The 14015-nt window shown below is 50.3% G+C and overlaps 1 protein-coding gene across 1 annotated transcript in view; it reads right to left on the reverse strand.

Moving 5' to 3' along the window:
• Positions 1-286: 286 nt before the first annotated feature.
• The window catches only part of LOC138976897 (sulfotransferase 1A2-like), a 53623-nt gene continuing 39894 nt past the window's right edge, over positions 287-14015 (reverse strand). Inside the window, exons 5-6 of the mRNA XM_070349792.1 lie at positions 2165-2327; positions 287-436 (exon numbers count right to left, since the gene is read on the reverse strand). Of these exons, the coding sequence (XP_070205893.1) occupies positions 324-436; positions 2165-2327 (276 nt within the window). The 3' untranslated portion in view covers positions 287-323. The remainder of the gene's footprint in view (positions 437-2164; positions 2328-14015) is intronic.

The following is a 14015-nucleotide window of genomic DNA, read 5'->3' on the forward strand; positions in this document are numbered from 1 at the left end:
ACAATGTTCGTTTTAAAGTGAAATCTGTCAACTCTTGGGACTATCCTTCAAAAATACAGACTCACAAACATTTTTAACGATAACTTAAGAGCGGACGATCAATTGTTAAACTGCAACACCATCCAAAAAGTCTGCAACAAGAACTGATTGTTTTTTTTATGAAACTCAATGTGTTTTCTCTCTTTTGATAAAACAGTACTTTAAAAAAAAGTGCATGGCCAATTGTAAACGTAATACAGCAACATTCCTATCTTATTGAAATGTGGATGGTCAACTGTTTCCATCCTTTGAGTCAAAAGTCCGCCATCTTCTTGTTGGTGCTGTCAGACTTCAAACACAAATTTAGTTTTGAGGTCACGTGTCTCGCTCCGCATGACGTCATCAAAAGCCTCGTTCTGGGCCACAGTGAAGGTGTTCTTCCAGTCTCCCACTAGGCCTGCAAGACACGGAAACAAAGACCTGTATCTATGGGGAACTGTACCAGGTCTAGTAGTGTTACAAAAAACCAATACATTTGACTTATGCGTGTTTGTGTTTGTGCGTGTGTGTGTGTGTGTATGTTGGTGTACGTGTGTGCGTGTGTGTGTGTGTGTGTGTGTGTGTGTGTGTGTGTGTGTGTGTGTGTGTGTGTGTGTGTGTGTGTGAGTGTGTGAGTGGTATTTGTTTTCACCCCAGTCTCTGTCTTTCTCTGTCTTCCTTTCTGTCTCTGTCTGTCTGTCTGTCTGTCTGTCTGTCTGTCTGTCTGTCTGTCTGTCTGTCTGTCTCTCTCTCTCTCTCTTTCACCAACACACACAGAACTTCAGAGTCAACATTAATGAAACAGACACAGAAACAGACACACACACACACACACACACACACACACACACACACACACACACACACACACACACACACACACACACACACACACACACATACACTCAGACCATCACAGAGCCTCCGCCAAAACGCTGTCGTTCCAGAACAGCGCCTTCTGCGAAGCGCTCTCCGCGACGCCTCCACACTCGGATGCGACCATCAGCAGGTTCCAAGCAAAAGCGGGAGTCATCTTTAAACAACACCTGAGCCCACTGCTGACGTTGCCACCTCACATGTTGAGTGCACCAGGCTCGGCGAGCTGCTCGGTGATTAGCAGTCAGGGTTGTTTCTCGGACTGGACGCCTTGCACGCAAGCCAAAGTTGTGTAAGCGGTTTCGGATCGTCTGACCACTAACAACAGTGTTGGTGGTAGCTTGTATAGGCGTTGCCTAATGTTGTTTGCCGAAGCCAATCTTTGTTGCATGGCCTGCCTCTGAATGAAGCGATCCTCTCTTTGTGTGGTGACTCTGGGCCGACCAGAACGTTGTCGCTCCTGCACTCTTCCAGTTGCTTGGAATGTCTGTTTTAGTCTGATGATAACAGAGGGAGCCACTGCAAGCCTCTGGGCCATTTGCCTGGCAGCAACACCGTCTTGTAGCCATCCTATTGCCCTTCCGTTATCCAAATCGCTCAGTTTTTTTCGTGGGGGCATGTTGCTACTGTGCATAATTATGTCAGCGTGTCAACCTTTAAACACAAGCTGGTGAGCGATGTTCATAGCCATGACCCTGTTGTAGCACGTGCATCACAACCTTTTGCCCTGGCATGCGTTCCGCAAATTTCATGGGGCTATAAAAAACACCCTTTTTCTTCCAAAATGCAGAAGCTTTTGAGAAGTCCCACAAAGGGAAATAACTCTGCCTGCCAAACAAAATTCTAGGTCAAGACTCATTGTTCATTTGTAATTCAAACACATTAATCTTTTAATTATTATGTCGATGTTTAATTTTTTGGCAATTTTTTATAATTAGATCCGTTTTTTCAACCGATCCCTAACTTTTTTTAAGAGTGTATACACACAGAGACAAACAAACAAACACACACACACACACACACACACACACAGACACACAGACACACACACACACACACACACAAACACACACACACACACATTCATACAAACACACACACGCACACACACACAGACAAACAAACACACACACACACACAGAAAAACAAACACGCACAGACATACACACACACACACACACACACACACAAAACACACAAACACACACACACACACACACACAAACAATCACACACACACACTCACACACACACACCCTGATAAGCTCACCTTTCCGATACATAATAGGATTGCCGTCTACATCCATGAAGTGTGTGCCTTTCATTGCCCGCATGTTGTCGATGTGACAGCGGGACTCTGCCAGGGCCAACAGGTCGTCACTGGGACTTCGCTCCAGAAAGTCTCCCAGGCGCCGCATCTCCACTCTGAAGTTCTGCCAGCATCACATGAGAGAGAATAGAAACGGGGTGACAGAGAGAGAGAGACAGAGAGACAGAGAGAGAGAGAGAGAGAGAGAGAGAGAGAGAGAGAGAGAGACAGAGACAGAGAGAGAGACTGAGAGAGAGAGAGAGAGAGAGAGCGAGAGAGAGAGAGCGAGAGAGAGAAAAAATAGAGAGAGAGAGCAAGAGAGAGAGAGAGCGAGAGAGAGAAAATAGAGAGAGAGCGAGAGAGAGAGAGAGAGCGAGAGAGAGAAAGCGAGAGAGAGAGAGAGAGAGAGAGAGAGAGAGAGCGAGAGAGAGAGAGAGCGAGAGAGAGAGAGAGCAAGAGAGAGAATAGAAACGGGGTGACAGAAAAGGGGGGAGAGAGAGGGTCGCTATTTTTCACTTGCTCTGGATCGTGCGCGATGGTCGGTTGGTCGGTCAGGCCTGTCTGCCAGTACTCTTGTCGTAGGAAGGTTGGACAACCCTAATATGTTGCAGATATGAGGTCCTTTGGTCTACATTATGAATGAGAGCGTATTACGTGACTAACATATATGTCTTTTGCATTCTTTGTTGTTTTTCACGTGAATCAAGTTGTGTAGACCATATCAAATGGCACAGGGCGTAAGAGCCATGTTGTGTAGACCATATCAAATGGCACAGGGCGTAAGAGCCATGTTGTGTAGACCATATCAAATGGCACAGGGCGTAAGAGCCATGTTGTGTAGACCATATCAAATGGCATTGGGCGTAGGAGCCATGTTGAAGTATGTTTCAATTGTTCTTACTGTAAACAGTAGGGTCTAGACTAGCTTGTAATTTGATAAATAGCTTGAGTCGATGTTCCAGTTAGAAGCAAATCTTTCTGCTCTAATACAACTTAAACACATGTAGTGTATTTGTTGTTTTAGTGATAATGTATATAAACATCTAGGACTGTTTTCAGCATTGTTGATAACATGTTCTGTTTGATTAAGGGTATTCAGCTGGTATTTCCTTGTTTTTTACTACCTATTTTATTCATGTTTTTATTACTTAGTTTGTGGAAGAATCTTTTGTAATGTATGTTTGATGGTGTATGCTTTTAATTAAGCGTTGTTGACTATGAATGTAGATGTAAATGCTTGTATAACTGTGTTTTAATTTTAAACGTGTCAAGCGCAAAGAGCATAATTGTAAAGTTATGATGTTGCGCTATATAAATGCTCATTTATTATTATTATTATTATTATTATTATTATTATTATTATTATTATTATTATTATATCTTCAGCACGGCTCTTACACGCTAACATACTGTGTGCGGTCAATATAACTTCATTTATCGCATTTTTACTGATCACATGACAAAAACACCTGTTGTCATTGGTCAACTAGGAACTGTATATCAATTGATATCGCAGAGGAAGTTCCTAGTGAATTTGATATCGTGCAGGAAGTAGTTTTCCAATTGTAATTTTGAAGAAAAAAATCTCACTTGAAGGAAACACAAGTCTCCCATTATTTTAAAGCGCAAATTTATAAAAGGAAAGTAATTGCTGTGTAATGAATATATACACACTTTTTCCACCCACCTTTAACAGAGAAGTAGTAGAATGGTATGTTTTAATCTTACCGAGGGAGGCGATTGGAACAGCCGTAAACAAACTGAACTTTGGAGCAAGAAGCGAGTTCTCTTGCAGGGTATCAGCGCTCATCACTCACGTAAAGGCTGGAAATGAGCAGCCGATTTAAACGTTTTGCTCCAGCATGAATCACTGTCCCATCCCTCTTTGTCGTAGCCATGCAAAATCCACACACAAACCTCACCAACTTCAAAACAGTCACGAAGGCTATCGGAAGACGCCATCTTTGAAAGTTGTCTTGGAATATTGTGTCGTCTGCAGTTGGCGATTCGACAAAATTATCGACTAAGAACTGGAAGCTGTCTTCTACACAGAAAATGAGCCAGAGGACTTCACTGATACAGTCCGGGGCACTTCAGTTCCTGCCATCGTTTAGAATTGCAAGCCTTTGAAGTCTAAAAGACTGCAAGTAACCGCAAAGGCTGTTCCGTGTTCCTGAACTGAACCTTTTTTGTGTGATCTGTTTACATAATATTTTTCTTTTCTTTGTTGTTTTTCGATGCCTTATTTACGTCTTAGAAAACGAAAGAGTATTTGAAAAATGAAAGTTATAGCAGCAAAATTGCGAAAGCAGGAACAGACAATCCAACATTAGCAACATGGCAGTAGCCTCCCTTGCGCTTGACCGATTTCTTAGACTGGGGTTAATGGGTTCTTCTTCTGAAATGGAATGCGATAAAATCGTTATCGTTAGATTTGACTGCGATATCCAGATTTATCAGTGCCAATGTCGAGAAAGCTGAAATCATATCAGATCGAGGCGTGAGCCGAGATCTGATATTATTCAGGCGATCTGATATTATTCAGGCTTGCGAGACATTGGCACAGATAAATCTGGATATCGCAGTCAAATCTAACGATAACTAATAATCAAAAACAAAACGTGTTAAAACCATGTATTTCAGTACCATAATGCGCGCTCGTTAATAATTTAGACCCCAGGCCCTCATATCTGCAACATTTTAAAATTGTCGAACCATCCTGTGACGTGCGTGATTCCCAGACAGACAGCAGGCCGTTTCGCAGTGTAAAACGTCCCGGAAACCCTTTTTCTTCCGTGGACGCTCAGCGGCGCCGCGCGGCGGCTTTGCGAGGTAGTGCACACGAGACAACAATGACGGCCGTAGTGTTTTGGTTTCATTTCGACGACGACACTGTCTTTAATACGACGGTTCAAGCGCATAAATTACACCAAGTAAGAAATGATGAAAAAGTAGTTTAACTCTAGATCATTTTGAAGTAAACTTTGACTGAAAATGTTTCCTATAACGATCGTATTCTACGACTTTGTCATCACAAATGTCTTCGCTTGTCAATCAATCAATATGAAGCATATATAGCGCGTATTCCGTGGGTACAGTTCTAAGCGCTTGTCGAAGAGTTGTCAACACAGGACTAACAAAGAAACTAACATCTACAGACGGACACGAACCCTATCACACACTAGCAAACCCTGATAAACATACCACAAACAAGTGTTTAACAACAATGTACACATCAATATCTGTGTCCAAATAAAATAATATTAAACACAAAGAAAACACCTCTCACAGAGCACAGCACAAGAATGTCTTTTGGGGCACAACACAACACGTCGAACATGAAAGTCACAGCCAGCTACGGGAAGAACTGAGTCTTCAACCTACTCTTGAACGCGTCAAGAGAGGGGCTCTGGCGAAGCTCAAGCGGCAGGGAGTTCCAGACGGAGGGGCCCGCGGAGGGGAATGCACGCTGACCAGCAGATGCGAGTTTCGAGCGAGGGATGTGAAGGCGGAGTGGGTCAGCAGCAGAACGAAGGGGACGGTCGGAGGGCTGGGTGTACAGGTCCAGGGAGGGTTGAAGGTACTCGGGAGCAGAGTCGTTGAGACACTTGTAGACGAGAGTGGACAGTTTGTAGGAGATTCGGGTGTTGACAGGGAGCCAGTGCAAGGAGCGAAGTAGGGGGGTGATGTGGTCTCGCTTCGTCTTCCTCAACGTCAGCCTGGCAGCAGCGTTCTGGACTCGTTGTAGGCCATGAATGGATGAGGCGGGGAGGCCAGCCAGAAGGGAGTTGCAGTAGTCCAGACGACTGAAGATGAAGGAGACAACCAGCTTGACACAGGCGTCGTGGGTGAGGTAGCGACGGATGGAGGCGATGCGTCGTAGGTGGAAAAAGCAGGTCTTGATGATGAAGGAGATGTGTGTCTGCATGGAGAGAGTGGAGTCGAGAAAGACGCCAAGGCTCTTGACAGCAGGGGAGAATGGAACAGTCGCGTCATCCAGCTGGAGGTCGGTCACAGTGAGGGAAGTAATCTTCTGTCGTGTTCCAACGAGAAGGGCCTCCGTCTTCTCACTGTTCAGCTTCAACTTGTTCTCAGTCATCCAGTTCTTGATGTCAGTGAAACAACTGGAGATGGATCCCAGGAGATGGTCAACATCCTCCGGCTTGGCGCTGTTCTGGAGCTGCGTGTCATCGGCAAAGGAGTTGTAGTTCATGCCGTGGCGTTCGATGACCAGGGACAGGGGTTGGGTGTACAGGGTGAAAAGGACAGGGCCGAGGACAGACCCTTGTGGGACGCCGAAGCGGACAGGGACAGGCTGAAAAGAGAACGAATCAGTGGTGACAGTCTGAGAGCGGTTCTGGAGGTAGTTCCGGAACCAAGAGAGGGCGGTGTCGTGAATGCCGAACGTGGAACTGAGGCGATCGACGAGTAGCTGATGGTCGATCGTGTCGAAGGCCGCGGAAAGGTCCAGCAGCACAAGGGCAGAGACGAGACCGCTATCTGTTGCGTTCAGGAGGTCCGTGGTGATTCGCAGGAGCGCCGTCTCGGTGCTGTGGTGAGGGCGGTACGCTGACTGGTACACTGGCATCAGCGAGTTCCGAGACAGGTGGGCGCTCAACTGCTCCAGGATGATACGCTCCAGAAGCTTGGAGAGGAAGGGCAGGTTGGACACAGGACGGTAGTTCTTCAACTCGTTGACGTCAAGGCCGGGCTTCTTGATGAGTGGGCGGACAACGGCAGACTTGAAGCAGTCGGGAACGACGCCTGTGGCCAGGGAGATGTTGATGATATCTGTGATAGACGGCAGGAGCTTGTCCAGACACTTGGTGAAGAGGAAGCCTGGCAGGGGATCTAGCTCGCAGGTCTTGATGGCCGTCTTGGTGATGAGTCGCTTGACGTGGTTTTGAGTGACAGGCTGAAAGCACGTGAGGGGGAAGCCGGAGAAGGAGGGGGAGGGTGGGGACGGGACGAAGGGCTGCTGATCGATTGTTCTCCGAAGCTTGTCAATCTTGTAGTCAATGCCTGTCAATCTTGTAGTCAATGCCTGTTTCGTCTGTCAAACTCGATCATCGCTTGTAATCAATGCCTGTTTCGTCTGTCAAACTCGATCATCGCTTGTAGTCAATGCCTGTTTCGTCTGTCAAACTCGATCATCGCTTGAAACCGATGCCTGTTTCGTCTGTCAAACTCGATCATCGCTTGTAGTCAATGCCTGTTTCGTCTGTCAAACTCGATCATCGCTTGTAGTCAATGCCTGTTTCGTCTGTCAAACTCGATCATCGCTTGTAGTCAATGCCTGTTTCGTCTGTCAAACTCGATCATCGCTCATTGGCTGACAGTCGTCCGCCATCTTGAATCCGCCCGCACAAAAGCATGTCGTTTCCCAAGCACAGAAAGCGACTTCCGAGGGCGCTCTTGTTAAGAAACGAGGTGCAAGTCTGACCGGCGAACCTATCCTCGCGCCTGATCCAAGGCAACGGAAAAAATCTATCTACACCTGGAACCACGTCAATCCCAACCTTCATGGTACGGAACAGTCCCCCGTTTCTTTCACGCGATAATTCCTTGCGGCTAGCCCCTCGCTACGCAAGACAGCGAGAGCTAATATGAAGCAGTTTGATATGCTAACTACGCAAGAATAAAACACCATTGATTGATACCGAAAAAGGTCGTCAGCACTGGTCAGAAAACGATCATGAACTGCCAATTGGATTGGAAGCAGTACGGCGGCGTTGTTTTCTCGCGTCAGTATATAGTGAGCATCTCCAAGGCATGCTCGCCGCCTCTCGTCAAATCCTAGCATTCCTGGTGGCGTGATGTGCCCAAGAAACGCTACTTCCTCGCCCCACTCGCGTCACTCGCCAATTCTCACGTCAAATCCTAGCATTCCTCGTGGCGTGATGTGCCCAAGAAACGCTACTTCCTCGCCCCACTCGCGTCACTCGCCAATTCTCACGTCAAATCCTAGCATTCCTCGTGGCGTGATGTGCCCAAGAAACGCTACTTCCTCGCCCCACTCGCGTCACTCGACAATTCTCACGTCAAATCCTAGCATTCCTCGTGGCGTGATGTGCCCAAGAAACGCTACTTTCTCGCCCCACTCGCGTCACTCGACAATTCTCACGTCAAAGAAACGGGGACAGTTATATTGAAGGCCAGCTAACGACCCGCGATATTGAAGGCCAGCTAACGACCCACGATATTGACGGCCAGCTAAGGACGGGTGCAATGGCCTGGTGGTAAGACGCCGGCCTCCAAAGCTGAAGGTCGTGGGTTCGAATCCCGGCAACGTCCGGTGGGTTAAGGTGGAGAATTTTCCAGTAAGTAGTACATTTTAAGGGGCTTATTGTCCGTCAGGTCTTAATTGCCCATATTGGACATGAATTGGTTTATACGATTCGAGAGATTTGCGCCCTCACGGCTTTTTGATGTTTGCGTGTTTAGGTGGTATCAGCCATCTGCACTTATGGTAGAATGACCAAGATCTTTAACGTGCCATTGTGGTGACACGGGGGTGGGAGATGGATACCGTCTCTGGGTCTGCATATAAAGTTGACCCGTGTCCGTCCCGGCCCGGATTCGAACCAGCGACCTTTCGATCACAAGTCCAGTGCTCTACCACCTGAGCTACCCGGGCCCCCACGAATGTTCCAATCTTCCAGGTGAACTTATGTGCAGACCTGCTAGTGCCTTACTCCCCCTTCGTGTGTACACGCAAGCACAAGACCAAGTGCGCACGGAAAAGATACAGTAATCCATGTCAGAGTTCGGTGGGTTATAGAAACACGAAAATACCCAGCATGCTTCCTCCGAAAGCGGCGTATGGCTGCCTAAAAGGCGGGGTAAAAACGGTCATACATGTAAAAATCCATTCGTGCTAAAAACACGAGTGTACGTGGGAGTTTCAGCCCACGAACGCAGAAGAAGAAGGGCAGCTAAGAATTAGTCAGCCAATACGTCAAGCCAGGAAGAAGGGCTGGGAGACAGCGATCCGCAGTGGGACAGGATCAGTGAGTATCACGCCGCAGTGGGACAGGATCAGTGGGTATCACGCCGCAGTGGGACAGGATCAGTGAGTATCACTCCGCAGTGGGACAGGATCAGTGGGTATCACTCCGCAGTGGGACAGGATCAGTGAGTATCACTCCGCAGTGGGACAGGATCAGTGAGTATCACTCCGCAGTGGGACAGGATCAGTGGGTATCACTCCGCAGTGGGACAGGATCAGTGAGTATCACACCGCAGTGGGACAGGATCAGTGGGTATCACTCCGCAGTGGGACAGGATCAGTGAGTATCACGCCGCAGTGGGACAGGATCAGTGGGTATCACGCCGCAGTGGGACAGGATCAGTGGGTATCACTCCGCAGTGGGACAGGATCAGTGAGTATCACTCCGCAATGGGACAGGATCAGTGAGTATCACTCCGCAGTGGGACAGGATCAGTGAGTATCACGCCGCAGTGGGACAGGATCAGTGAGTATCACTCCGCAGTGGGACAGGATCAGTGAGTATCACTCCGCAATGGGACAGGATCAGTGGGTATCACTCCGCAGTGGGACAGGATCAGTGAGTATCACGCCGCAGTGGGACAGGATCAGTGGGTATCACGCCGCAGTGGGACAGGATCAGTGAGTATCACTCCGCAGTGGGACAGGATCAGTGGGTATCACTCCGCAATGGGACAGGATCAGTGAGTATCACTCCGCAATGGGACAGGATCAGTGGGTATCACTCCGCAGTGGGACAGGATCAGTGAGTATCACTCCGCAGTGGGACAGGATCAGTGAGTATCACTCCGCAATGGGACAGGATCAGTGAGTATCACTCCGCAGTGGGACAGGATCAGTGAGTATCACTCCGCAGTGGGACAGGATCAGTGGGTATCACTCCGCAGTGGGACAGGATCAGTGGGTATCACGCCGCAATGGGACAGGATCAGTGGGTATCACACCGCAGTGGGACAGGATCAGTGAGTATCACTCCGCAGTGGGACAGGATCAGTGGGTATCACACCGCAGTGGGACAGGATCAGTGAGTATCACTCCGCAGTGGGACAGGATCAGTGAGTATCACTCCGCAATGGGACAGGATCAGTGGGTATCACTCCGCAGTGGGACAGGATCAGTGGGTATCACTCCGCAGTGGGACAGGATCAGTGAGTATCACGCCGCAGTGGGACAGGATCAGTGGGTATCACACCGCAGTGGGACAGGATCAGTGAGTATCACGCCGCAGTGGGACAGGATCAGTGAGTATCACTCCGCAGTGTGACAGGATCAGTGGGTATCACGCCGCAGTGGGACAGGATCAGTGAGTATCACCCCGCAGTGGGACAGGATCAGTTGGTATCACTCCGCAGTGGGACAGGATCAGTGAGTATCACTCCGCAGTGGGACAGGATCAGTGGGTATCACGCCGCAGTGGGACAGGATCAGTGAGTATCACTCCGCAATGGGACAGGATCAGTGAGTATCACTCCGCAGTGGGACAGGATTAGTGAGTATCACGCCGCAGTGGGACAGGATCAGTGAGTATCACTCCGCAGTGGGACAGGATCAGTGAGTATCACTCCGCAGTGGGACAGGATCAGTGAGTATCACTCCGCAGTGGGACAGGATCAGTGAGTATCACTCCGCAATGGGACAGGATCAGTGGGTATCACTCCGCAATGGGACAGGATCAGTGAGTATCACTCCGCAATGGGACAGGATCAGTGAGTATCACTCTGCAATGGGACAGGATCAGTGAGTATCACTCCGCAATGGGACAGGATCAGAGGGTATCACTCCGCAGTGGGACAGGATCAGTGGGTATCACTCCGCAGTGGGACAAGATCAGTGAGTATCACTCCGCAGTGGGACAGGATCAGTGGGTATCACGCCGCAGTGGGACAGGATCAGTGGGTATCACTCCGCAGTGGGACAGGATCAGTGGGTATCACTCCGCAGTGGGACAGGATCAGTGGGTATCACTCCGCAGTGGGACAGGATCAGAGGGTATCACTCCGCAGTGGGACAGGATCAGTGGGTATCACTCCGCAGTGGGACAGGATCAGTGAGTATCACTCTGCAGTGGGACAGGATCAGTGGGTATCACACCGCAGTGGGACAGGATCAGTGAGTATCACTCCGCAGTGGGACAGGATCAGTGGGTATCACACCGCAGTGGGACAGGATCAGTGAGTATCACTCCGCAATGGGACAGGATCAGTGGGTATCACGCCGCAGTGGGACAGGATCAGTGAGTATCACTCCGCAGTGGGACAGGATCAGTGAGTATCACTCCGCAATGGGACAGGATCAGTGAGTATCACACCGCAGTGGGACAGGATCAGTGAGTATCACTCCGCAGTGGGACAGGATCAGTGAGTATCACTCCGCAATGGGACAGGATCAGTGAGTATCACTCCGCAGTGTGACAGGATCAGTGAGTATCACTCCGCAGTGGGACAGGATCAGTGGGTATGACGCCGCAGTGGGACAGGATCAGTGAGTATCACTCCGCAGTGGGACAGGATCAGTGGGTATCACGCCGCAGTGGGACAGGATCAGTGAGTATCACTCCGCAGTGGGACAGGATCAGTGGGTATCACGCCGCAGTGGGACAGGATCAGTGGGTATCACACCGCAGTGGGACAGGATCAGTGGGTATCACGCCGCAGTGGGACAGGATCAGTGAGTATCACTCCGCAATGGGACAGGATCAGTGGGTATCACGCCGCAGTGGGACAGGATCAGTGGGTATCACGCCGCAGTGGGACAGGATCAGTGGGTATCACGCCGCAGTGGGACAGGATCAGTGAGTATCACTCCGCAATGGGACAGGATCAGTGAGTATCACTCCGCAGTGGGACAGGATCAGTGAGTATCACTCCGCAATGGGACAGGATCAGTGAGTATCACTCCGCAGTGGGACAGGATCAGTGAGTATCACTCCGCAGTGGGACAGGATCAGTGGGTATCACGCCGCAGTGGGACAGGATCAGTGGGTATCACGCCGCAGTGGGACAGGATCAGTGGGTATCACTCCGCAATGGGACAGGATCAGTGGGTATCACTCCGCAGTGGGACAGGATCAGTGAGTATCACACCGCAGTGGGACAGGATCAGTGAGTATCACGCCGCAGTGGGACAGGATCAGTGAGTATCACTCCGCAGTGGGACAGGATCAGTGAGTATCACACCGCAGTGGGACAGGATCAGTGAGTATCACCCCGCAGTGGGACAGGATCAGTGAGTATCACTCCGCAGTGGGACAGGATCAGTGAGTATCACTCCGCAGTGGGACAGGATCAGTGGGTATCACTCCGCAGTGGGACAGGATCAGTGAGTATCACTCCGCAATGGGACAGGATCAGTGAGTATCACACCGCAGTGGGACAGGATCAGTGGGTATCACGCCGCAGTGGGACAGGATCAGTGAGTATCACTCCGCAATGGGACAGGATCAGTGAGTATCACTCCGCAGTGGGACAGGATCAGTGAGTATCACTCCGCAGTGGGACAGGATCAGTGGGTATTACGCCGCAGTGGGACAGGATCAGTGAGTATCACTCCGCAGTGGGACAGGATCAGTGGGTATCACGCCGCAGTGGGACAGGATCAGTGAGTATCACTCCGCAGTGGGACAGGATCAGTGGGTATCACGCCGCAGTGGGACAGGATCAGTGGGTATCACTCCGCAGTGGGAGAGGATCAGTGGGTATCACTCCGCAGTGGGACAGGATCAGTGGGTATCACGCCGCAGTGGGACAGGATCAGTGGGTATCACGCCGCAGTGGGACAGGATCAGTGGGTATCACTCCGCAGTGAAACAGGATCAGTGGGTATCACTCCGCAGTGGGACAGGATCAGTGGGTATCACGCCGCAGTGGGACAGGATCAGTGGGTATCACGCCGCAGTGGGACAGGATCAGTGGGTATCACTCCGCAGTGGGACAGGATCAGTGGGTATCACGCCGCAGTGGGACAGGATCAGTGGGTATCACGCCGCAGTGGGACAGGATCAGTGGGTATCACTCCGCAGTGGGACAGGATCAGTGGGTATCACGCCGCAGTGGGACAGGATCAGTGGGTATCACGCCGCAGTGGGACAGGATCAGTGGGTATCACGCCGCAGTGGGACAGGATCAGTGGGTATCACGCCGCAGTGGGACAGGATCAGTGGGTATCACTCCGCAGTGGGACAGGATCAGTGGGTATCACTCCGCAGTGGGACAGGATCAGTGGGTATCACGCCGCAGTGGGACAGGATCAGTGGGTATCACTCTGCAGTGGGACAGGATCAGTGGGTATCACTCCGCAGTGGGACAGGATCAGTGAGTATCACTCCGCAGTGGGACAGGATCAGTGGGTATCACTCCGCAGTGGGACAGGATCAGTGAGCATCACTCCGCAGTGGGACAGGATCAGTGGGTATCACTCCGCAGTGGGACAGGATCAGTGGGTATCACTCCGCAGTGGGACAGGATCAGTGGGTATCACTCCGCAGTGGGACAGGATCAGTGAGTATCACCCCGCAGTGGGACAGGATCAGTGAGTATCACTCCGCAGTGGGACAGGATCAGTGAGTATCACTCCGCAGTGGGACAGGATCAGTGAGTATCACTCCGCAGTGGGACAGGATCAGTGGGTATCACCCCGCAGTGGGACAGGATCAGTGGGTATCACGCCGCAGTGGGACAGGATCAGTGAGTATCACTCCGCAGTGGGACAGGATCAGTGGGTATCACGCCGCAGTGGGACAGGATCAGTGGGTATCACGCCGCAGTGGGACAGGATCAGTGAGTATCACTCCGCAGTGGGACAGGA

This window comes from Littorina saxatilis, linkage group LG9 (assembly GCF_037325665.1).
Source record: "Littorina saxatilis isolate snail1 linkage group LG9, US_GU_Lsax_2.0, whole genome shotgun sequence".
Lineage (NCBI taxonomy): Eukaryota > Metazoa > Mollusca > Gastropoda > Littorinimorpha > Littorinidae > Littorina > Littorina saxatilis.